Source organism: Diabrotica virgifera, chromosome 4 (genome assembly GCF_917563875.1).
Source record: "Diabrotica virgifera virgifera chromosome 4, PGI_DIABVI_V3a".
NCBI classification, from domain to species: Eukaryota; Metazoa; Arthropoda; class Insecta; order Coleoptera; family Chrysomelidae; genus Diabrotica; species Diabrotica virgifera.
The window spans coordinates 163,078,535-163,106,332 of record NC_065446.1 but is presented as its reverse complement, the minus strand read 5'-3'; the positions used below and the strand labels follow the sequence as shown (position 1 = coordinate 163,106,332).

Genomic DNA, 27,798 nt, shown 5'->3' with positions numbered 1-27,798 from the left:
TTTTTAATTATTCTAGAATAATTTGTAACCTGTAATTTAATTTTAGGTGATTTTGGGGATTAACAAACAATTACAGAAATGGAAGAGATACAGAAATCTATGGTCTCACGACAAAACTTCAACTTGTGAAAGGCTCGTTCAAACCACAACTAGTATTTCAGTGTTTGATGAAAAGTTCATGTTTTACTTAGACATTATAAGAAATGTCAACAACTTTAATCCATTGATTAATATTGATAGTATACAGTTAAATCTGAGGCCTCTGATGGACACTATCGTTAAGCATTGCTTGGAGTGGAAGACAATTTTGGGGAGATTGATATATGAAGATAATTTTACAAAAATGATAGCAATGCGAGAAAAAATAAACCAATTAAAAATTTTGGTTCGACTGAATATAAAGGTTCGTGAAAGAATTATTTTAATTATCAGCAAATAAATCTTCAAATAGTTGTGAGATGAATAATTACTAAATTACAGTGCTACTATTGCAAATGAGGGTTCAATTAATATCAGACTATTTTTTTATTTTATATAAAATATGAATAAAAGGATGAAGTAGTTTTGAATTCTAATAGCAAAATTAATAATATTGAAAATTTTAAAAACATTACTAAAAGATTTTTAAATTGAAAACTTATTGGTACACTTTCCTGGTGACACCTCCAAGGCTTCTAAAATTTGCAAGCACATGGATGCTGCAGTGAAGACAAAGGGAAGGAATTCTACACTATGCAATTCACATCCCCCGTCTGCAGCTTGGTAAAGTTCTAACGGAAAATACACCTGGTTACTCTACGGAGTAATACGACTAGAAAATAAAAATGTATACCATTTTTATTCAGTTGCAATGCGAAGGCAAAACAATCTTACTTTTCAATTAGAATACGGAGCGCAGTCCAGTCCTCTGAATCGCGATTTTCGGCTCTTATTGGAGCCTCATCGGAGAGAACGTAGGCACTGTTCTCCATATCCTAAATGACCAGCACCAAGAGTTCTTCCCACCCATTGCAACCGAAGTGAAGGTATTATTTTTTTTAATTTTCTTTTTTAGGTTTCTTTTCGAATGTAAGAAAACAATAGCTTTGGCTTGGTTCTTTTCAGAACCAGCCAAACGCTACAAGAGAAGCAGAGTAGCTGTATATTTTAATTTTAGGTTTATTAATGTAAGAAACGACACTGAGTCTTGTCAGAACTCAGTGTCCCCCGTGCACTCGCCTTTGTCAAGGCCTGGTGCAATTCCACATTGCCTTAGCCCTGAAGGGCTGAGGCGTAGCTGATGACCAGCGAAGCTGTGCCATAATTTGAAAATGGACGAGGATACGGATAGACAGGGGGTGAATTGAGTAGCTCCTTGTATGGAATAAGCTAGAGACACAGACTTTTGCCTAACTTATTCCCCTATCCGTAACAGTATCTTCACTAGAAAGGAAGACATCGAACTATGCATTTTATCGAGATATGGACAGCATATTATGAATTCCGGGCCCAAAATCATATTATATCTTTCGTTTCGACGTCGTATCTTCACTAGAAACGAAGTTAGCGAACTATGCATTTTATCGAGTTATGGATAGCATATTTGGAATTTTTTTTAAATATTTTCAATATTATTAATTTTGCTATTAGGATTGAAAACTAACTTCATCTTTCAATTGCCAGATGATGCTCTTCACCTAATACCTTCACTTCGGTTGCAATGGGTGGGAAGGACTCTCGACGCTAGTCAATTGGGGTATGGAGAACAGTGCCTACGTTCTTTCCGATGAGGCTCCAATAAGAGCCGAAAATCGCGATTCAGAGGACTGGACTGCGCTCCGTATTCTAATTGAAAAGTAAGATTGTTTTTCCTTCACATTGCAACTGAATAAAAATGGTATACATTTTTATTTTCTAGTCGTATTACTCAGTAGAGTAACCAGGTGCATTTTCCGTTGGAACTTTAACAAGCTGCAGACGGGGGATGTGAATTGCAGAGTATAGAATTCCTTCCCTTTTTCTTCACTGCAGCATCCATGTGCTTGCAAATTGTAGAAGCCTTGGAGGTGTCACCAGGAAAGTGTAGCAATAAGTTTTCAATTTAAAAACCTTTTAGTAATGTTTTAATATTTTCAATATTATTAATTTTGCTATTAGGATTGAAAACTACTTCATCTTTCAATTGACAGATGACGCTAGTCACCTAATACCTTCACTTCGGTTGCAATGGGTGGGAAGAACTCTCGGTGCTGGTCATTTAGGATATGGAGAACAGTGCCTACGTTGTCTCCGATGAGGCTCCAATAAGAGCCGAAGATCGCGATTCAGATGACTGGACTGCGCTCCGTATTCTAATTGAAAAGTAAGATTGTTTTGCCTTCGCATTGCAACTGAATAAAAATTGTATACATTTTTATTTTAAAATATGAATATTTTGTATAATACTATGTATAATTCGGTATACAAGATGGCATTCAAAATTTTAAAAAAATCTCAGTTATAGTAGAGAGGCTTGGATGCTAAATTTGCAGTTACTAACGCGTTATGGGGATCTATTGGGTTGTGAATATTAGGTCCTAAAACCAAAAGAAGTTAAGTGTTCCATTTTAGTGGGGATTTTCCATTTTTTAATTTAATTTTACATTTTCAAAAATCGTTTTTCCCGATTATATCGACATCTACCCATAATTTGAAAAAGTGTCTCGAATAAAAGTTACTTATTTTTACGCAAGGAATCTAAATGTGTAATAAAAAAAGAGTGGTTGCTATTTAAGATTTTAAAGTAGCCCGTACCCCACCTCCATGAGGGTCGTGATTGCTGCCATTCGGTAGATTTTTGAAAAATATTGAGCACATATTTTTCAGTCTTTCGATCAGATGTTCATTTCTTAAAATATTTTTCTTTTTTTTTGAAATTTTTTGACCCGTCCATTTCCGTTCAAAAATCGCCAGATTTTTAAAATATACATTGTTCTTCATGTACTAGGGATGGGAAAAACCTACCGGTTATAACCTAAAACCGGTTTTTTACTTCGCAATAACCGGTTTTACCGGTTGTTTTTTTTGTCCCGGTTATAACCGGTTTTTTCTTTTTAAATTAATAACCGGTGAAAAACCGGAAAATTTATTATACCTCTGAAAATAATAATGATTTTGGAAAAAAAAAAGATTGTTTGTTATAAATTCATCAATATTCTTGACTTGTTTAATGTGTATTTTTACACTCGCGGTAATATGTTTAAGAAATGTGATAGGCTGAATTGGCCATTTTGATGATCTTGAAAATAATCAAGTCTGTTGAATTAAAGAATCCTATTTAAATAAATAGTATCAATCCGTTGTGCAGTATCAGCAGTGTGCAGTCAAGATAGTTGATATAACATTATACAGGGTGTAACGAAAATAGAGGTCATAAATTTAATCACATATTCTGGGACTAAAAATAGTTTGATTGAACCTAACTTATCTTAGTACAAATGTGCATATAAAAAAAGTTACAACCCTTTGAAGTTACAAAATGAAAATCGATTTTTTTTCCAATATATCGAAAACTAATAAAGATTTTTTATTGAAAATGGACATATGGCATTCTTATGACAGTAGCATCTTAAAAAAAATTATAGTGAAATTTGGACACCCTATAAAAATTTTATGGGGGTTTAGTTCCTTTAAACCCCCCCAAACTTTTGTGTACGTTTCAATTAAATTATTATTGTAGTACCATTACTTAAACACAATATTTTTAAAACTTTTTTGGCTCCTAGTACTTTTTCTAAAAGTCAGTTTTTATCGAGATATTTTGAGTATTTTTCAAATCCACCACATATTTGTATATGGTTAAGTACGATTATGGAGACTTGGTAATAATATGAAAATTTATGTATGATTTACATTTTTAGGTATATTTTGAACTGTATTAAAAAAGAAGCCATATCTCGATAAAAGTTGCCTTCTCGAAAAAATATAAAGAGGCAAAAAAGTTTTAAAAACATTTTGTTTAACTAATGGTATCGCAGTGATAGTTTAATTGGAGCATACACAAACATTTGGGGGGTTTAAAGGAACAAAAGCCCCATAAAATTTTTATGTAAACATATTAAAAAAGAAGCCGCAACTCGATAAAAACTGCCTTATGGAAAAAATACTAAGAGCCAAAAAAGTTTTAAAAATATTGACTTTAATTAATGGTACCACAATAATAATTTAATTGGAACGTACAGAAAAGTTTGGGGGGGTTTAAGGGAACAAAACCCCCATAAAATTTTTATGGGGAGCACAAATTTCACTATAATTTTTCTTTAAGATGCTCCTGCCAAACGAATGCCACATATACATTTTCAATAAAAAATCTCTAATAGTTTTCGATATATTCGAAAAGATCGATTTTCATTTTGTAACTTCAAAGGGCTATAACTTTTTTATGTGCATATTTGAACTAAGGTAAGTTAGGTTCATTCGAACTATTTTTGATCCCAGAATATGTGGTTTAATTTATGACCTGTATTTTTGTTACACCCTGTATACATACACTATAGCACTATACACTATACAGTGGTGTACACAAACGAGAATAAACTTATTTTTTATCATTGTATATTATAAATTCAGGCGAAAAAAATCATTCCTGTGTAATTACTTAAAAAAATGCGATAGAAAATAGTTTTGCGTGTCCTGTGTAAAAAAGAATTAATTTTTTTTACAAAAATTTAACAAATTTGACAAAAAATTTAGGACAGTACGTCCAATTCAGAATTACAAAGATTCATCATTTGTTTTAATAAGTTTGACTATTTTTAATGTTACATTTTTGTTTTTATAATTCATATAAAAGCAGCGTATACTATACGTTATATTCTAATCTCTAATCTACTTCATTTTACTTTATAATTCTTATGCAACTTCACTATCTTTTGTATTTTTCAATTATTTGATTTATTTGTTTATTATTTGACCTCTAACAATATTTGTTTTCCAAATTTCTTACATTGGAAACTGGCATCCCCTTTTAAAAATAGCTGCTGAAATTCGAGTGCCTTAGCTCCTCTCTATGTCTCTAATCAGCCCTAAACATCCATTCTTGGATAAAGGCCTCATTTTCCTTCCTTCGTGTCTCTATCTTGAATATTTTGCATCCATTTTGACCCGACGTGTTACTTCAGGGTATCTGACCATTGCATTTGTGGCCTTTCCCTTTTTCGTTTGTGGTTTCACGATCTCCAATGTATAATCATCTTAGTCCATCTTTCATCCTTCTGCCTTAGGATATATTCTTCGAACGTCTGATGACTGATTTCTGTTTTCGATCCCAATTGGCTAGTTCGAACTTCCAGTTCCACTTTCTGTATCCCACTGCGCAATACGCAATAGACGGCGACGCCGTTTATATATCGAATGATTATATTGGTATCGATGTGGATAATATTGATATCAATTCGAATGTAGTATCGCAAACTAAAATACAATTTAATGTAACATTGTAACCTATTGGGTATTGGATATTAATTAAAAAAAACCGAAAACCGGTTTTTCGGATAACCGGTTTTTTTGTCCGGTTATAACCGTTAGGTTAAACCGTAAGTAAAAAATACCGGTATAACCGAAAACCGGTGTTTTGTCAACAACCGCCATCCCTATCATGTACTCAACTTTTTTTTTTGCTCTATTCCAATTACCCCTCGCAACTATAATTATTAAGTTTATATATTTATCTGGAGCGATACCTTCTCGCCCATTTGTATTTCCTAGAGCAACGAAGATACGATATATTGCTAGCACTTCTAATCAGAACTAAAACTCAGAGCTGAACATGTTGAATCGGTTTCAGAATATTCAATATTGAACTCGTCTCCGCTATAGCTATCGCTTTCCGTTCTGCAAAAGAATTGAAAAAAAAATCAGACAAAATAAATGAAAATTAATGAAGGTAGAATACAATGTATAAATATACAGTAAAAATTACTTACTTTACGATCAAAAACAATATTGTAGAAAATATTTGCAAAATAATATACTTAAAATATGCAAATGAAAAATATTGCATAGAAATATAATAGAATAAAAATATTTATTAATCCTTTAAAGACATTTTTACAAATGTATAGGACAGGTTATAATAGAGATGATTCTACATTGTAGAACAGTTGTAGAGCTCGGGAAATATGCACTTAAAAAAACCTAAAATATGCATGAAAATATGCATGCACAAAAAACATTTCAAATATGCACTGAAATGTGCTTTTATGCATTTAATGCATATAAATAAAAAACGCAGCAATCTTTATATTCATCATCGTCATCATTATCATAATCATTGTTTATTATATCGTTATTAAAGTTAAAACTGTATATTATTAAATATTTTTTCAAATTTTCTGGAGAAAAATTGTGCCGTCTATCTCATAATAATGGAAAAACTTCTTTCTATTTCACCTCTGTTGAGCTGACCCACCACCTTGTAGAGATTAAAATACAAATAGCTCTAAATTATTACGAGCTATTTATGAGCTTATATACCGTAGATTGAAAATTTCGGCCTCCTTACTTTGGGCAGGAATTTAATATTTTTGTGGAGGCTGACTCAACCCCCTTCCACTACTTAAAAATAGAGATATTGAGTTGTTCTTTGCGGTGGAATTACGAGCTAATTATGAGATTTCGAATTGATATAGCTTAGATTTTTGAGCTTATCCCCTTAATCTTCGAACAACCCTTTAATTGATTGAACTTAAGAGAAAAATGTGGAGAAAAATTAAAATATATCATATCGAGGATATAATTCGTATAGCGTATAAATTCGAAGAATTAACTTTCAAAATACGTGCATTTCGATTATTGAGCTACAACCCCAAGAAAACCTCCCATCTTCCCGTCTTAAAAGAAAATTATACTTACAATTAAAAAATTAATTATTTTGCGACTACTTATCTCTATTGTTTTTCTATTTTTTGCATTTCTATTGTTGCTAGTGCCGTCACTGAAGGTAAAAATCAACTATTGCCTTCGATTTCGGGCAACCTCCATCGATTTTCACGAAAATTAGTGAATGGTTAGACGATACTTCAATAAACAAGAGTGAAATAGTGCCAACTTGCGTTTTTACCCTGGTGGTGAATGCCACCCCTTTTTCGGAGGTGAACATTAATTTATTAAAAATAACCCCACAAATAGATAGAGGTACAAATTCCAAGGAAAATTTGTTATATAATGTTATTAAACTAAATCAATACTTTTTAAGTTACCAAAGATTAAAAATTTTGATTTTTCGTGAAAAATTTCATATTTTAAAGCGGTTTTTCATAAATAACTCAAAATATGCACTTTTAATAAATGCAGATGCACTTATAAAATTTATTCAAAATATGCAAATATGCACGTAATATGCATTTTACATATTTCCCGAGCTCTAGTTATAGGCTAACATTGTTCAGCTACAAATTTTATATAGGTACCTAACACTTAAAACATGATAACATAATTTATAAGATAACATATTTAGACATATACAAAACAATTTATACATAAAAAATAAAATAATGGTTTATAGAGTATTTTCAAGGAATCCTTTGACTGAATAGTAGCATTTGGCTAATAATAAAAGTTTGATTTTATTTTTGTAACTGTTAAAACAAGCAATCTCCTGCACTTCATCGGGAAGTTTATTGTAAAATTTCATTCCCATAAATTTAAAACTATTTTCTAATCTTGATGTTTTAAACTGGGGTATTCGGAGCTTATTAGAATTTCTTGTATGGTACTCATGTGTCGATGAGCATTAGTTTCAAATATATTGAAATTTTCTTTTGAAAACAAACAGAAGAGTGTGGTAAATGTACAGACTATAGAATGACACGATTTTGTATTTTATAAACGTTGGTTTACAAGTTTCTCGAAATTTTAGACCGAATATTTTTCGAATAATTTTTTTCTGAGTTATAAAAATTTTACAGCTGTCAATAGAATTTCCCCACAGTAGTATGTTGTAATTCATATGACTGTAAACAAGTCCGTAATAGATATTGATCAGTGCTGACATCGGCATAGTATCTTTTATTCTAGAAATAGTTAAAAGGGTTTATTTAATTTTGTATTTATTGCATTTACTTGTTCAGTCCATCTCAAACGGCAATCTATATTTAAACCTAAAAATTGTTTTTGGTTGTAACTGACGAAACTGTGACTGCAAATAAAAAGCACGTCTGATCGTATTTGTTTACGTTTGTTGTATTATTCGCATGCGGGTGCATCCAACTGACGCACGCACTAAATTTGAACGGGCATACAATAAAATAATATTATAATGTACTAAAAACATCGATTTGGTAGATGTGCCTATAAGAAATAACATTAGCGCCTCCACCAAAATCTAAGGTCCATTTTGCTCGTTTTTGACGCTTTTTGTGGTGTAAGCTCGTCGGATCACGACAGAAGAGGTCGTTGGAAAGAAAAGGGGATGGTGATGAATACAAAGACATAGAAAAATTAAACATGGCGGCATTGTCAAAACGGTATTACATCATATCTTTGTTGTTATTGGTCTAATAGCTACGTTTGAGGCGTTACATGAAAGAGGAGGGGATATCGAGGCTAATGAGAAAAATCCAAACAAAATGTTATTTTCAAAAGAGCACTATATCATATCTTCGTTGTTAAATAATATCATATAGAAAAAAAAACGAGAAATTGAAGGGCTTGTAGTTAATGAACTTAGTAGTAGTGAAGTATTGGAAGTATGAAATATTACGACATGTTAACCTGACATGAGACCATATATCACAAGTTGCACAAACGAAGTTTCTGTTGTATCTGAAATCAACTTACTAGCTTCGAAGCCATTTTTACCCATTTGAATGCTGATGACGCCTAAAGACGTCATACCGTTACTACTGTCAGATGCGGATGACGACTTCAGGCATCATATGCAAATATGCACAACATTCGTTTAGAGGTTACTATTTGTTCGACTTTGATTAAAACAAGTTGTTTTTCGATTGAGTACGTAGATAATATCTATTTGTATAACAAGGGGGGACAGTGCTACTTTTCCTCCCTCCGCTACGCGTCGGGCAGTAATCATTCACGGGAGGAAAAGGTACTTTACTCCCATGTTATACATATGATTTTTCCACCTTCCTCAAATAACAAGTCATTTTTCATTTTTAAATAATTTATTTATTTAACTAATAAAATTAACTATAGAACTAAAACTAAAAAGTAGGTACAGTAAAACTGTCAACTGTCAAATATAAGTCAAATTATTAATGTAAACATTGTTAAATCAAAATACCAATTTTCTGTTTTTTCCATTCTGCAAAATACAGGGTGTTCCATAAATAAACGTTAAAATGTATAGATACTTACGTAATAGATAATAGAGTATATTATGTTATAGTCAAAGCCCCGAATTTCAGGCACTCCTAGGTTTGAGTAGGCAATCATCAGATCTGACTGACGGTCTTAGTCAAAGTCCGAAATAAATTACAGTTTCGGCCTTTGACTAGTCAAACCTAGGAGAAGCCAAGTTGGTCAGGCAAAGGTCGAAATTTAATTTTATGAAATCGGGGTTTGACTAGTCAAACCCCGATCAGCTATTTAAATGTCGTAATTTGTTAGATTAGGTTTAATAACATTTTTAATTTTAATGTTTATTATTTTAATATTGTCGTAATTAAAATAAAAAATTAGTGTTTATTCTCACATGTTGAGGCATCATGGCATTTTGAGTTGCACGGTACGTTAGACCTTTTACACTTACATAATTTTGAAGAGCATTTCTTACTGCTGTAGAATTTTATAAAGCCTTGTCCTCCAAATTTAGAATCTTTTTTATTAATTTCTCTTAGAGACAGCTTAACGTCTGGAACATCTTCGAAATTAAGAAAATTCTCTTTGCATTCTCTTATTTGATTTCTTGAAAAAAGTGTGTTTATTGTTCCGTATTTCGTAAGAACTCTATATAAACCGACAATTGTTTTATCTTGTATGATACCCAAAATATTTCGATCATCTCCTCTGGCTTTATCAAAGCATTTCAAGCTGGGGATAGGTATTGTTACACAGACAGAAAAGATTAAAATAAATAAAGGAAATGCGCTTAAGGACTTCATGCCCAGGCTAACGTTATGAAACAATTAAGTGAAAAAAAATTCCTCCAATTTCGATCGGAAAAACTGTTACAATACCTATACCCAGCTTTGATAGAGCCAAATAAGATACTAGAAATATTTTGGGTATCATACAAGATAAAACAATTGACGATTTATATAGAGTTGGTGCAAAATACGGAACAATAAACATACTTTTTTCAGAATAAGAGAATGCTAAGAGAACTTTCTTAATTTCAAAGATTTTCCAGATGTTAAGCTGTCTCTAAGAGAAATCAGTGCTAAAGCTTCTATATTTGGAGGAAAAGGCTTTATAAAATGTTACTGCAATAAGAAATGCTCTTCAAAATTATGTCTATGTAAAAGATCTATCGTATTGTGCAACTCTAAATGCCATAATGCCCCAACATGTGAGGATAAATACTAATTTTTTTATTTTAATTACTACAATATAAAAATAATAAACATTAAAATTAAAAAATGTTATTAAACCTAATCTAACAAATTGCGACATTTTAATAGCTGATCGGGGTTGGACTAGTCAAACCCCGATTTCATAAAATTAAATTTCGACCTTTGCCTGACCAACTTGGCCTCTCCTAGGTTTGACTAATCAAAGGCCGAAACTGTAATTTATTTCGGGCTTTGACTAAGACCGTCAGTCAGACCTGAGGATTGCCTAGTCAAACCTAGGAGTGCCTGAAATTCGGGCTTTGACTATAAGATATATACTATATATTATATAGGGCGTCAACAAAGTACTTTTACTCCCTAGGGAAAGTACAACTTTGCTTCCTACAATGAGGTCCGGAAAAGTATAGTTTCGGTAGAGGTAGGTGGAAAAAGTGGTTTTATAACGTCAGTTAAGATTCATATTATGGATAAAGCATTTCCAGGGCCATCTGGACCAAAACACTACATTGTAAATGCAGCGAAAACCGAGTTAGCCCCCAGCTCTCGTTAGACATATTTCATCAGCAATAAATAGGTTAAGGCGAACAAATTCCATCCAAAAAAAAATTCTTAGTGAAGGAATTTATTGGAGATGCTTATCACCGCCTTTTGCACTTTTGTCAAATAATTGGTGAACGAGCAGTGACCGGTCCACAGTTTCGCTCTAATATTTTTTGTTTCCGATTAATGCACTTTTTTTATCTTCTTCTTCAGGTGCCATCTCCGCTACGGAGGTTGGCAATCATCATAGCTATTTTTTTTTTTTTTATTTTATTAATGGCTTTGACATAGCCAATTAGCCAGACTATTTGTTTTTTTTTTGTATGGTATTACAATAACAATTTTAAGTTAACATCTAAGCCTACTTATTATCTAAATTTACAGGTTGTTATAATATATTAATGAATACATTTTTCAATTTTGTGTGATATTTTTACAATTTTTAATTTTATTATCTAAGCCTATTTAAAATTTAAATTTACAGGACGTTACATATTCGTAAAGACATTTTAACGTCTGCTTATTTTTTGGAAAAAGAATTTCGTTTAAATTGACAGGTAAAGGACAATTTAGATCAATTAACTTTTCATACATCACTTTAATATTTTGTCTGTACTGTCCACACTCCAATATTAGGTGCTGTAGATCTCCCATTCCACCACAGGCGCAATATGGGTTATCACTGATACCTATGCTGTGTTTGTATGCTGGGGTGAGTGCGTGATTTGACCTCATTCTGTTTATTGTTTTTATAAATAGCCTATTTGATTCTTGTTTAAACCATCTCTCATTGGGAATTAGTGGTTGGCAATTTCTAAAATTTATTCCCGTTGTACTTTGGTGATATACACGTTGCCAATTTTGTTTGCAATGGTTTTTACTGATATTATCTATATCGGTTACTGGTAGAAGTATGTTGTTTATGTTTCGTTTGGTTAAAGCTGCAGATTTAGCTATTTTGTCGACTTCTTCATTTCCAAATATTCCAGAATGTCCTTTAACCCAACAAATAATAATTGAACTACCCGAGGAAGTAATATCATAATATAGACTCTTAATTTCTATCTCAATGTGGTTTAGACTTTTTGTCGATTGGATAGAAGTGAGTTTGTCCACAATACTTCTACAATCGGTGAAAATGATATAATTGTCCATACCAACAGAGGCTATATATTTTAGCGCAAGTAATAAAGCTGATAATTCGGCAGTATATATTGAAGCTTCATTAGGCAATCGGCATGATTCTTTGTATTCAGAATTCCAGTGATATATTGCACTTCCGGTTCTATTTTGAATTTTGGAGCCGTCAGTAAAAATATATTGAAACATAGGCCACTTGTCTTTAATTATTTTGTTGATAATACTGCCTGGAAGGTTTGAATCCATGTAATTTGTTTGTATTATCTTGGAAAAGAGAGTTTCAGGAGGTTTAATGTAAATTGGAGGTATTTTATTTTTGTATATTTGGTGTTCATACATTGTCAATTTTCTATAGCTTTCAACGTATATGGGGGTTTTTTTAGTACACCAATATTTGTGGCTTAAATCTAATATATTCAAGTTACGAATAGTCCTTAAGTAGCTGACGTTTTTTGAAATAGCTCTAGCTACAAACTTATCTGTACAAAACTGTCTACGTAGAGTAAGTGGTGGTTCCTTAGCTTCAATCTCAATAATAGTAATAGGAGTAGATTTTAAGTAACCGAGACAGAGTCTCAAACATTTATTCCTTTGGATTTCAACTTTATTAAGATATCCTGTTGACGCAGACCCATATAAATGACAACTATAGTCGAAAATTGGTCGAATCATTGAGCGATAGAATAGCAATGCAATATTCGGGTCAGCTCCCCAACCGGTTCTACAAAAAGCTCTAAGGATATTCATAGAATTTTCTGATTTCTTTATAATATAATGAATTTGATCCTTCCATAACAATTTACGATCCAAATACGTCCCAAGATATTTAACACAATTTTTTATCGGAAATTCTATTCTACCTAATTTGAAGGTGCCTTGAGGAATTTGGCGTTTTTTGGAGAAAAAACAAATTTCAGTCTTTGTCGTTGATATGGATAAACCTAGAGAATGGTAATCATTTTTTACACAATCTAATGTAAATTCAAGTTGACGTCTACAAATGTCTAGAGAAGAATGGGAGGTGTACAACACAACATCATCTGCAAATTGTAAAATATTAGAGTGTGGAGGTACTATGTGTTCTAAATCTATATTGTACAATGAAAAAAGAAGTGGACTTAAAATACTACCCTGTGGTATACCTATACTCGTTAACCTTGGTGGTAAAAGGTTCTCGTTTATTTTTAAGTAAGTCCATCTATTCTTGTACAAGGATACAATGAAATTTGAAATTTTAATTGGCATTCCAAGATCTACTAATTTTTTATAAAGAATGTCTAAATTGATGTTATCAAACGCTGAAGTTACATCTATAAATGCTGCAGCTGTCGACGCCTGATTTGTAAAATTGACCTGTAGAGAAGAGACTAGGGAAGTGAGAGCATCTTGTGTAGATCTGGATTTTCGAAAGCCGTACTGAGATTTGGGAAGGATATCTTCGGACTCAAGCCAGTATTCAAGCCGAATTTTGATTAATCTCTCTAGAGTTTTTAGTATACAGGAACTTAAAGATATAGGTCTGTAAGATTCAACTTTGTTATCTGGCTTTCCTGGTTTTTTTATAGGTAATACAATATAGTCCTTCCATGCTTTGGGAATTAAATTTTTGTTTTGCCATATAGTGTTAAAAATTTGTAGTAATGATAGTTTGTATTCTGTAGGTAGAAAATATAGCATAGAATATGATATACAGTCCATCCCTGGAGATGAACTATTATTTTGCTTGAGTCCATGATTTAATTCCCATAATTCAAATGGTTTCTCTAGATTGAAGTTTTCTCTGGGTACGGTAACTGTAGCTTCATTTATTTGACTTGGAACCCAAGGAGGTGAAATCTTGAAATGGAAATCTTCTATCCATGCAGCTTCGGTGTTTATCGGAAGTTGATTGGACTGCTTTCGGTTTTTGTAGCGATTTACTTTCTTCCAGACGTCGCTGATTGGAGTGTTGGAGTTTAAGCTTTCGCAGTAATTTATCCAAGTTTGTTTTTTTCTAATTTTAAAAGTTTTCTTTGCTAAGGCATCTAATTTTTTGTATTCAATTAGATTGTGAAGATTAGGATTTGTTTTATAACGTCTATATGCTGTTTTGCGGTTATTTGCAGCTGATTCGCAGTTATTATCCCACCATGGTTTTGGTAGCTTGTTTGTAGGATATTTGTTATTGTTGTATGATTTTGGAATTGAAATGGTTGCGCATCGGTTTATTTCGGCAACTAATTCTTCATAAGTTTGTGGTTGTTTTCCCGAATAAAAGTTCGATGAATACAAATTCCAATCTGCTTTATGCAAATTCCATCTTTTGTGTGTATTGTCACCAGGTTGTATTGCTTGTTCCGAGTTTTCCAAGGCGATGATCAAGGGTAGATGATCAGAACCATGTGGATCTTGAATGACAGACCAAGTTAATTTAGATACAATGTCCTGGGTACATATTGTTATATCGATTGCTGATGGGCTGGAAGTTAGTGCAAGAGTTGGAGAACCATCATTTAAGTATAATAGATTACATTGTTCTATCGCCTCTAATAGAACTTTACCGTGAGTATCATTATTTTCGCAACCCCATGCCATGTTGTGAGCGTTGAAGTCTCCACCAATGATGAATGGAGAAGGAATGTGTTGAAAAAAATTGACCCATTCTTCAACCGTTACTCTAATACCTGGTTCTTTATATACGGATATTATATGTATAGGTTTCTTGATACACGAAAGTTTAACAGCTATGCAATTATAAGTAAAATTATAATTATCCAATAAATTTATCTCTTCTGTAATTATTTTATTTTTAATTAAAATTGCTGTGCCTCCGTACCCATCAGGGCGATCAGATCTAAAACAATTATATCCTGAGAAGTTATAAAATTTTTCTGGTTTAAACCATGTTTCTGATAACATGGCCACATATACATTTTTTTGAATAAATAAGGCTTCTAAATTTGGTTTATTAGAAACTGCTGAGCGACAGTTCCATTGTAAAAAGTTTATAGGGTTAGTTGTGTCTGACATGATGTTTGAAATAGTAAGTCTTCTTGTGAGATCGCTGCCGTACTTAAGTATTTATTAATATGTTGTGTAATCTCTGTTTTTGATTTGTCTAAATTTTCAGTGAGTTTTAATGAACTAATTATATTAAGAACCAATTCTAAAATTACATTATTTAATTGTGATGGTACTCCTTGTGTTTGCAAGTTTGTTGTATTTGTATGCTCTGTATATTTAGACGTATTATAAATACCACCTTTTTGTCTAGGAATATTTTCTTGAGAAAGTATTTCTTTTCTAGCTGATTCCAAAGGATTGGGAGAATTTGGCCGGTGTCGCTTAAAATTTATTTTTTCTGGGTTATTACTGCTGAAGAACATTTGTGAGGAGAATTTCTTTGATGATGAAGCTGATTGATTTGGAATTACTTGATAAGATACATTCTGATTAGAATTGGTTGGTAAGGAAGAACTGCTATTTCTGGCAGCAATATTGGCATATGAAACTTTCGGAATTTGTTTACATGCATCAAAGAAATTTAGATTTAATGATGACATCGTATTCTTAATTTGTTTCTGTCTAGAAAATTCAGGATTATATATATAAAAAATAAAATTAAAAAATGTTATTAAACCTAATCTAACAAATTGCGACATTTTAATAGCTGATCGGGGTTGGACTAGTCAAACCCCGATTTCATAAAATTAAATTTCGACCTTTGCCTGACCAACTTGGCCTCTCCTAGGTTTGACTAATCAAAGGCCGAAACTGTAATTTATTTCGGGCTTTGACTAAGACCGTCAGTCAGACCTGAGGATTGCCTAGTCAAACCTAGGAGTGCCTGAAATTCGGGCTTTGACTATAAGATATATACTATATATTATATAGGGCGTCAACAAAGTACTTTTACTCCCTAGGGAAAGTACAACTTTGCTTCCTACAATGAGGTCCGGAAAAGTATAGTTTCGGTAGAGGTAGGTGGAAAAAGTGGTTTTATAACGTCAGTTAAGATTCATATTATGGATAAAGCATTTCCAGGGCCATCTGGACCAAAACACTACATTGTAAATGCAGCGAAAACCGAGTTAGCCCCCAGCTCTCGTTAGACATATTTCATCAGCAATAAATAGGTTAAGGCGAACAAATTCCATCCAAAAAAAAATTCTTAGTGAAGGAATTTATTGGAGATGCTTATCACCGCCTTTTGCACTTTTGTCAAATAATTGGTGAACGAGCAGTGACCGGTCCACAGTTTCGCTCTAATATTTTTTGTTTCCGATTAATGCACTTTTTTTATCTTCTTCTTCAGGTGCCATCTCCGCTACGGAGGTTGGCAATCATCATAGCTATTTTAATTTCTTATATAACTTTTTTTATAAATGGTCTATAAATCTTCACAATTGACGTTATTGGCGTGATTAAAACCCCAACATTTTCCACGGTACTCATGTTGGTACCGTACAGGTATTTTACTTTGCGAAACGTTTCCAAAATATAATTCAGAAAATTTGGCAAAACCGAACGTCAACGCCAGATCGCAAATTTGGTCGTGCTGTACAATATATTTCTAATTTTTAAAAAATCTTCATTTTCAAAAGGTATTATAAAGATATATGGAATTTACCAGCTGAACAGACGGGGTGGTGAATTGTAAGTTTTTGAATTCCCTCTTGTCTTCTTCGTTTAAGCATCCATCTGGTTTGTAATTTTTAGAGGCCATGGAGGTGTTATCAGGAAAATGGTCCAATAAGTTTTCAGTTAAATATCTTTTAGGAATGTTTTTAATATTTTTCAATATTTTTAATATTTCTATTAGGTTGAAATTTGACTTTCGGTTGCCAGATGTCGCTAGACACCTACTCCATATACGTCAGTTGCAATGCGGGGATAAGTTCTCGGAGTTTCGTCACTTGAGACAGAGAGCAACAAACCTACGCCTCTCTGATGATGACTCCAAATAGAGTCGAAAATCGTCGATTTAGATTGCTGGTTTGCGCTCTCTGTTCTAAGTGAAAAATAAGACAGTTTTGCCTTCGCATTGCAACTGAATAAAAATGGAACACATTTTTATTTTATTTTATATATAAATACGTTTTATTTTAAAGGGGCTAGAGAAATTCAAGAATGTCCTTCAAGCTATTGCAACTGTCTCAAGAGAAAATATATCTGCAGAACTAGCCTTTTATAATTTTCAAGAAACGTACAGGATGTTAAATCAACACGAAATCGAGTATCCTCCAGAACACGAAGAACTTGCGTATCTTCTTGAAAAAGAGTGGAAAGAACTACTGCTTTCTGCCATTTATAGGGAACAAACTCTGGAATCCACAAAAGAACGATTTGCATTGCTAACTCAGACGCATATTAATGAATTTTTAGAAGTGATTGAAAAGTTTTTGATAAAATACGAAGCAGAAGGGCCCGGATCTGTAGGAGAAGATTTGAATTTAGGTAATATCTTATAATGCAGTTAGTTTACGCCGAATTCAATTAAATTGATTTTAAACTTTAAGCTATTGCTACCATCCAGAAAGTTTTGGTCTTTTGCTTCTTCATGTGCCATCTCCCCTAAAAAGGTCGGCAATCATCATGGCAATTCCCACTTTCAATACCGCTGCTCTAAAGAGATCAGCAGAAGAGCAGTTAAACAAAGTTCACAAATTGTTTAACCAGGAGATACGTCTTCTTCTACGACTCCTTCTACCATGTATTCTTCCTTGTATTATTAATTGCAACAAGTTCTAACGCTCGCCCTCAAGACATGTCCCAGATATTGCAGTTTTCTAATCTAAATTGCATTTAAAACTTCTTTTTCTTTTCCCAGTCTTCTCAACACCTCGATATTAGTGACTCTATTCACCCAACTTATTCTTAATATCCTTCTGTAGGCCCATAACTCGAAGGCTTCTAATCTGTCCGAAATATATTTCTTTAATGCCCAAGCCTTCAACCCATAAAATAATACGGAGAACACGTAGCATCTCAGAAGTTTTATCTTTAAAGAAATAATTGTAATATTCTTGCTGCAGATTACTTTTTTCAGTCTCATGAAAGCATTTTTTGCCTGTCCTATTCTTGCTTTAATTTATTCTGTATACTCATTATTTCCGTGAATTATTGTACCCATTTATCTTTTTCAACTTTTTTAATTTATTCTCCATGTCTGTTTTGCTTTCTTGATGTTGTCGGGCTTTTAATATTACCACAAATTGTGTCCTTTGTATATCTAGGGACAGTCCGATTTCTTCGCTGACTTCTACCACTCTGTCAACCATTTGTTGTAAATCTTTAAGTCATTAGTGTTTCCTGGATTATTTCCTCTGAATACAAATTTAACAAGGTAGGAGACAGGACATAGCCCTGCCTGACGCCCCTCTCAATCTGTATTTCATTTTTCGTATTTTTGTTTTCTTTTACCACAGACATATGATTATAATAGATAGTGCTAATGATCCTGATGTGTAAAATTTTCTTTTCAAGTAATTCGATAAGGCGGTTATGTCTGAGCTTATCGAAGGCTTTGTTGTAATTAGAAATTGCAATTGCTGGGTCCAGCGTCCAGCAATCCAGCTGGATCCAGCGTCTTTTTTTAAATGCTGGATCCAGCAGCGCGGATCCGCAAACGTGTCAAATTCGAAATGTTATTTTCATTGGCCTCTTTATTTAAAGTCGTGTAACAGTTTGCTTAGTATGCTGGAACATTTCTACAGCTTAAAATTTTGCATCGATAAAGTATTGATAGACATTTATTCTGCGATAAAATTCTCTGCTGGCGATAATCAATGAGTTGATACTTTTCAACCGGTGAAACTGGCTGTAGAAGTTCTTTGCAGAAGAGAGTCCACTTTGATAACGGCTGACATAACCATGAAATTTTGTCAATAAACTAAATAGCCAGGACTCTAGCGTTAGTGCCGAGCTATCGAAAGCACTACGCAACAGAATCGCGGAACGGCGCCTCTCTGAAATGACAACTACTTACATTAGTTTAGTGTACTTACAAAATCAAAAAATGGATGATGAAGGACTAAACAGTCCTGGTTATTTCTCCATGACGAAAAAGAATGCAATGCGACACGAGATGAAAAATTTGTTGAGTCGTATAAATAAACAAGTGATTGTGGAAGAGGTGCCAGAGGACATATTGGTAGTAGAACATTGGCTGCTAATCCGGACTCCATGAATTTTACTTTAGAGCAAGAACTTGAGATTGAACTGAAACGTGAGAGAGAAAATAATTCTATAACCAAAAAAATTGCTTCTCCAAAAAATTACGGAAAGATTTTGGAAAAGAAAATATAATGACCGTTTATGAGACCAAAAGAGCGAATGGCGATCATTTGTCCATGGTTTATAACCATTTGATGACCTTAAAACCAACCAGCGTAGAAGCAAGGAATTTCTCAGCAACCGGCTATGTGTGCAGTTTTGTGCAAAGTAGGTTAGGAGGCAAAACGATAGATAAAATATGTTTTTTAAGGTCTCACTTTTAAAGAACTAAATAATTTATGTTTCTGTTGTTTAGAAATTTAGAATACAGACTGGTTTTTATCATGAGATCAAAAAACGTCCTCAGTAAGCCATGAAAGAAAAACAAATTACTTAACTTGTGTCAGTTCAAAATTGTCGTCTTCTTACTCGTCGTCGTACTCTTACAACAGATAAGTTCCTTTGGATATAATTTTATTCGTGACAATTCTCAGCAGACACAAGCAAATTTGAACAAAAGTTGTTCAATAATGAACAAGAAAAAACATTAAAATCGTGTTTATATTTTTTGAATCCACATTTTGCTGGATCCGCGCTGGATCCAGTTGGATTCAGGCCAATCTTGCAAAAATCCAGCTGGATTGAAAATGCTGCTGGATTGCAATTCCTAGTTTTAATCCAAGAAACACATACTGGCTGATTAATGTCCATGAACCTTTGCATAAGTACATTTCGTTCCGCCTGTACCTCGTTTCCAGTGCATTACTAAATCCAAATTGTGTGTCACTAATGTCTTGTTAGTATTCATTTGGCTTTCGACAAGTAAACATCACATCGTATCGTTAGCAAATGAATTAAGCCATAATTACAGTAATTAAGGTGATAATTAAAAACCGATTGTTATTAAAGTTAGAAAGTTTTTATTTGCAAAATTAAAATTCGACTGTGATAAGATACAAAATTTTATCTGCACAAATAAATAGTTACACTGTTAAATATTTCATGGAATATATGGCCTGGAATAGTCCAAGCAATCTCGGGCCATAGTGTGAGATGGGTGTATTGAAATATAGAAAAAGACAATATGGTTTCCTACCGACAACATCAAGTGAAACATTACTTTTTCAACAAAATCAAGTGCTTTTTACTGAGAATCAAGCCAGAAGTCAAAATGAGCAGATGTTATACAACGCCTGGTTTCAGGAAAAACAAGAAAGAGAAAATCTACATGTCGTCATACAACAAATGAAAATCTAAATAGATAATCTACAAAAGAAGATAGGCGAAGAAAAACAACAGCAAAATGAAGATATAGAATATCGCACCGACGACGAAGAACTGAGTAAAGAAACGGAATGGATTCGAGTCTAGAATGCAAAAAAATGGAAGATAAGCAACTCCCCAAAGGAAGTACAGCCCCACTCCCACCAACAGAGAAGTAAACCAGATGAAACACAAACGGCACGTAAACCACCACCAGTCATTATAAACAAATTGGAAAAATACGACACCCTAGTCAGCCACTTATCAGGTAGGCAAATATCTTATCAAACTAGCATGCTTGCAGGTGGAAATATAAAAATTAATGTCAAAGACGAAAATAGCTACAGAAACCTAACCAAGACTCTAAATGACACAAATCTCGAATGGTATTCGTTTGAAGATAAACAAAATAGGCCTCTAAAAGTGGTTGCAAGAAAACTGCATCAAACTTGCCAAGTTAAGAACATAATGGAAGACCTAAAAAATAAGGGATATAAAATAGAAAACGTAACCCAGTTACTAAGAGGAAAGGACAAATCGCCACTGCCACTTTTTGCACTTACTTTTAGTAAAGAGGAAAATACAAAAAAGTGTATGAAATTACCGAAATTTTAAACATGAAAGTGACGATAGAAGCTTTCAGAAAACCGAATTTGATTCCACAATGTAAACGGTGTCAAGAGTACGGACATACACAAAATTATTGCAGAAGAGAACCGAGATGCGTGAAATGCATCGGGAAACATTTAACAAAAGATTGTAAGAAGCCACAAGATAAATAACCCAAATGCGTACACTGTGGTGGTGACCACCCAGCTAGTTATATAGGTTGCACCACTGCTATATCTCATAAATAAAACTGCTATAATTCAATAAAAAAATCCTAGAAAGATTAAATAGCATAGAAACTAGTAGACGATAAAATGGCGGAAGAGTTAAGAATATTACATTGGAACGCAAACGGCCCCTTGCAACATCAGCAGGAGATGCTGTTTACCTTAAATAACCAAAAATTGATATGTTTAATATCAGAGACACACTTCACTAAACAAACATATATTAAACTGAGAGGATACCAAATATATCAAGCTCTTCATCCTAGAAACACAGCTAGTGGAGGAGCAGCAATAATTGTAAAGAATAATCTAATTCACTTCGAAAGAGAAAATACAGAGACTGAAGCCATCCAGGCAGCTAGTATAAGTGTCAAAACAAAAAAATATGAAGTAACAATAGCAGCTGCATATTTTCCACCTAAACACAATCTAAAAAAAGAAAATTATGTCCATTTGCTTAACACGCTTGGAGAAAAATTTATTATTGGTGCAGACTTTAATGCTAAAAACACTGTATGGGTTCAAGGTTAACCAATACAAAGGGTAGAGAACTACATGCAGCAATAGAAAAGATAAACGGCAAATGGCACTCAACTGGAAAACCAACATATTGGCCCACTGATCAAAATAAAACACCCGACCTAATTGACTTTTTCATTTCAAGAAAAGTTGCAACAAATTTTATGAAAATAGAAGAAGTTGATGGTCCCAGTTCTGATCACTCTCTAATATTACTCACAATCAGTGAGCATATAATACTAAGAGAAAATAACCCAACATTAACCAATAAGAGAACGGACTGGGCTAGCTTTAGACAGGAGCTAAGTGACAGAATTGAGCTTAATCTACCAATCAAAACTAATGAACAACTTGATGAAGAAACAGAGTCACTAACCATAAATATACAACAAGCAGCTTGGAATAATACCAAACAAATTATAAGAAAAACCAAAGGACAAAATGATCCCAAAGAAATTCGAGAACTGGTGCAAAGAAAAAGAAAAGCCAGGAAGACATGGCAAAAAAGCAGAACTGCAGAAAATAAAAATGTATTAAACAACCTCACCCAACAGTTAAGAAGGGAAATAGATTTAATTAAAAATGAATCAGTAAAACAATACCTAAATGATCTGACAGATGACCAAACCACTGACTACTCGTTGTGGAAATGTACAAAAAGAATAAATAGACCAACGCAACAGATTCCGCCGATTAGAAAAGAAAATGGAACATGGGCAGGAGATGGAAAACAAAAAGCAAATCTTTTCGCTTTATACTTGGAAAATGTATTCCAAAATAACGAAACGGGAAATAATCATCAAGCCGAAAACGAAGATGATGAAAGCACTGAAATTGATTTGAACAATACTGATCAAGACATAATAAAGCCTACTACTCCTAAAGAGGTTACCAACGTAATCAAAAACAATATCAATCCCAAAAGGGCTCCAGGATTTGACTTAATAACAGGAGAAATACTACAACAATTACCTAGAAAGGCCATCGTAAAAGTCACAAACCTTATAAATGCAGTATTCAAGTTGCAATATGTACCAATAACGTGGAAAACATCTGAATTAATCATAATTCCCAAACCAGGGAAACCAACCAACAAGGTAGAATCATACAGACCAATATCTCTGCTACCAATTTTATCCAAACTATTTAAGAGGATATTGCTAGCACGAATGCAACCTATACTTGACCACAGGGAAATTGTTCCTTCCCACCAATTTGGATTTCGCAATAAACATTCAACAATAGACCAAATCCATCGAATAACAGATATTATAGAGAGATCTCTGGAGGAGAATAAAATATGCTCAGCTATTTTTCTAGACATAGCAAAAGCATTTGACAAAGTGCGGCACAAAGGCTTGTTACTAAAATTAAAAAGATATCTTCCCATCCAATATGTACATCTAATACAATCATATTTGGAAGATAGAAATTTTAGAGTTAAACAGGAAGGCGAATATTCAGAATTACGGCCAATTAAAGCAGGAATCCCACAGGCAGTGTTCTGGGACCCATACTATATTTATTATATATTTGTGACATACCTGTTACAGAAAATATTAAACTGGCAACATTTGCAGACGACACTGTAATACTAGCAGTCGGTGAAACATTCAAAGAAACAACTAGACACCTGCAAAATGCAGTAAACAAAATAAACACCTGGAATAATAAATGGCGCATAAGAAAATGAAGGGAAATCTGCCCATATCGATTTCACCTACAAAAAAATAAATAGTCACCCAGTTAGAATAAACAATAAAATCGTTCCGTACAAGAAAACAGTTAAATATCTAGGGCTACATTTGGATAGCAAATTAAAGTGGCAGGAACATATCAGAAAGAAAACCGAAGAACTAAAACTGAAGTACAAGAAGTTATATTGGTTATTAGGTAGAAGCTCACAACTTACAATCAAAAACAAAGTATTAGTTTACAAACAAATGCTCCAACCAGTATGGTCCTATGGTTTACAGTTATGGGGCTGTACTAGTGAGAGTAACTATGCTTGCCTTCAAAGAGTCCAAAACCGAATACTAAGAAACATAGTCAACGCTCCATGGTATATCCGCAACAAAGACCTACATCGGGAACTTCGTATAGCAACAATCAAAGAAGAAATAAAGAAGATTGCCAAGGGTCACGAAAAACGACTCCACAACCATACAAACAGGGAAGTGTTAGAACTTTTAGATAATCAAAACCTAGTCCGCAGGCTCAAACGCACCAAACCTTTTGAACTTGTGTGATAGTGATACATCTATAAAAATATCAGTGTCAGTTTAAATTCGGACAGTGAATCTAGCCACAACAGTGATGTGTGCAACAATAATTATTAAATTCTAAGGTGAACCGTTGGGAATACCTAGGACAGTACAGTAGTAGATTAAGTTAAAGTAAAATGCTGGTTAGTCTTAAGATTAGGTGCATTGCTAATTTAATAAATAAAAAAAAACTAATGTCTTGCTCAAGTTTTTTGTGTATTTAGTATGGTATAACTAGACCCAAACCCAGACATCCAAAGTGAAAGTTATCCTGCAACACCAAATTGTTCTAAGTATATGGTCCACATAATGTTCAGAAAAAAGTCACACCATTTTGAGCGTTGGGTTTGGGGGGGGGGAGGGGGAGAAATCGGTAAATTCGTAGTTTTTACGTTTTTCGTCAATATTTCTAAAACTATGAGGTTTGGCATAAACAATCTTCTATACAAAAATATTCTACATTAAATTTGAAATAAAAGAAGGCCTATGCATAATCCTTCTAAAACTAACGGTTCCAAAGTTACGGAGGTAGTATAGTATAATTGGTCCAAAAAGGCCTAACCCAAACATCCAAAGTAAAAGTTTTCCTCCAACACCAAATTGTTCTATATGGTCAGCATATTGTTCAGTAAAAAGATACACCATTTTCAGCGTCCGGTTTGGGATGGAGATGGAGGAGAAGTCGGTAAATTAGTAGTTTTTTTACGTTTTTCGTCCATATTTCTAAAACTATGCGTTAGCGTAAACAATGTTCTATACAAAAATGTTCTACATAAAATTTAAAACAAGAAAGGTTCTATACGCTGTGAGCTCGTACGTAGAGGGGATATTTACAAATTCGCGAGCGCCAGTAGTGACAAGTCTGTAAACCTTTACCGGAAATTTGACATAAATGTCAAAGTGATTAATTTAAAACTAAAATTAAAAACATTAATTATAAAAAATATTAGTTGGTCAAAGCTGTGGTATATATTTTTAACTTAAATATACTTACGTTTCAAATACTGAATTTAAGTTTTTTTAATGTTCCGTAATATGTAATTATAAATCAATCTGCCAATCTTAGTGCCATCTACACGATAATTGTGAAAGTATCCGAAGTAAGAAATTCATATTTTATCAATAGAACGTCAAAATGATTAGCAAAATCTTAAAAAAATCGATTACAATTTAATTAATTTTTTGCGTTGTAAATATTAAACGATAACAATTAAATAATAAATTTAAAAATTACCGGTGAAAGTTAAATTAGTAACCGCTAGGAGCGACACCAGCGAAGCTCAGAGCGTATACATAATTGTTACAAAATCAACGGTTCCAGAGTTATGGAGGGTGAAAAGTGGATAAGTCGATACTTTTTATATTTTTTGGGCAATTTAGAAAATATTATTTACTGATGAGAGAATTTTTCTTTAACATGATTGTGTTTTGTAAATAAAATTTACTATTTCAGCGGCCGATGGTATGTTAGTAATAAGCCCTTGAAGAAACGTCAACCTCACCACCCAAAATCATCATCAATTGCCCAAAAAATATAAAAAGTATCGAAAACCTCCATCTTTCACCCTCCTCAACTCTGAAACATTATGTGAACCATATAGAGCAATTTGGTGTTGGAGGATAACTTTCACTTTGGATGTCTGGGTTATGCCTTCTTTTGGATCAATTGTATCATACTAATTCTCCGGTGTATAATTTTTAAAAATATTTTGAGCGTATGACTTATTAAACTTATCAACTTATCCAGTGGTCTTGGCATTCTTTCGCATTTGGTTTTTTGGGATTGTTATGAACGTTGATATGTATCAGCCAATCTCTGGGAATGATTCCTGTACTGTACTAGGTTGTTCAATAAGTTTTGCGGTTCGATAAGAGAGGGCGCTACTACTAGCCTAATTTTTTTCTGTTATCTTTTTACACTCTTTATATGAACGAATGTGAAGTTTTATTTCAATCTGTCAATTCATTATTTTTTTAGAAGCCATTTATTATCGATAGGTCACAATATTTTTTACAACGGACATGATCAAGTATGTATCTTGCAGTGATTGAATTTTTATTTTTGGAAGGTTTAGAAGCAAATGAAATTTATGAACGAATATTGAAAGTGTATAAGGACTTTTCGCCGCCTTCAATTATTACAGTCGAAAGTGAGTTGCTCAATTTAAACGTGGTAGTTCAAGCCTTGAAGACAATCTACGTCAAGATCGCCCAAAAATAGCAACAAGAGAAATAGTAGAAAAACAAAGGCTATAGTATTGGAAGCTCGTTGAGTAACTGAAAGTGATAGTAGAATCCCTAGGCATTACATTGGGCGGCGTAAGCAATATTTTGGCCGAAGTACTGGGTCTCAAAAAGCTGTGGTCACAATGGGTGCTGCATTTGCTGACAACGGAACACAAACACATTCGAATGCGACTTTTTCAGCAATATTTAGGGTGTTTTCGAAAGGATAAAGTAGATTTTGTGTGTAAATTCATTACAATGGATGAAACGTGGTCTATCACCATGATCTTAAATCAAAACAAGAGGTTAAAGAGTGGAGGAATCTGGTTTTTCGGCTCCAAAACGAGTTTGTGTCCAGAACTCAGCCAAAAAGGTTTTAGCATCAGTTTTTGGGATGTTAGAGGCATTTTTGTGTGGATTACCTGCAAACTGACAAAACAATAAATTTTGGATATTATTCTAACCTTTTATACTAGCTGAAGGAAGAAAATCGTGAAAAAAGACCCAGTTTGCAAAAGAAATAAAAATCCTTTTTCATCAGAACAATGCACTGTGTCATATGAGCATTTTACGAATTGCTAAAATCCATGAAGTGAAGTTCGAATTGTTGGAGCACCCACAGTATTAAACAGATTTGGTTCCTAGCGACTTCCATTTGTTTCAATACCTAAAAAAATTTATGCGTGGAAAGCGTTTTCCATCAAATGATGAGTATATAACAGCTGTGGAAGCGTATTTTGCAGAACTTCCTGATTCTCCCTGAGGGATAGAATTTATAAGTTGAAATCTTATTGAAACAAGTGTACTGATGTTCAGGAAGACTATACTGTATAATAAAGTGTATTTCAAGTCACAAAATTGTGAATTTCTTATCGAACCGCAAAACTTATTGAACAACCTAATATTGTATTAAATAAGTAGACGAACATTTCAACTTTCTGTTCTTCTATTAACTGTATTAATCCAGTCGGGTTATAGTCCAGACGAATAAAATAATCTTGCATTATGAGCTGCTCCAAATTTTATTTTTCTTAATCTTTAGGGAGGGTCGATTGTAGTGTAAATTTAAAATCTCGACTGAATTCCTCCGTTGCGTTAACCGCCATTTTGATTTTAATCGGGAACCGTTTTTGCTCAATATCTCCGCCATTTTAAACTTTTTGACAAAAAGTATAATAACTAAAATTGTTGAAAATTATGATTTTCTATAATTTCTTATGGCGGAAAATAGTGACAGTGACAGTTAGAGCATAATTATTGAATTATCCCGTTTATTATTAGTTTTACAACAAAAATGTACCTATCCGCTCCGAGCTTCGCTGG

General features: G+C 33.3%; 1 protein-coding gene across 1 annotated transcript in view; it reads left to right on the top strand.

Annotated features, from left to right (window-relative positions):
- LOC114336768 (dynein axonemal heavy chain 10) overlaps nucleotides 1-27,798 on the top strand; it is an 863,661-nt gene that overhangs the window by 281,900 nt on the left and 553,963 nt on the right. Inside the window, exons 21-22 of the mRNA XM_050648469.1 lie at nucleotides 47-403; nucleotides 17,264-17,609. Coding sequence (XP_050504426.1) covers nucleotides 47-403; nucleotides 17,264-17,609 — 703 coding nt within the window. The remainder of the gene's footprint in view (nucleotides 1-46; nucleotides 404-17,263; nucleotides 17,610-27,798) is intronic.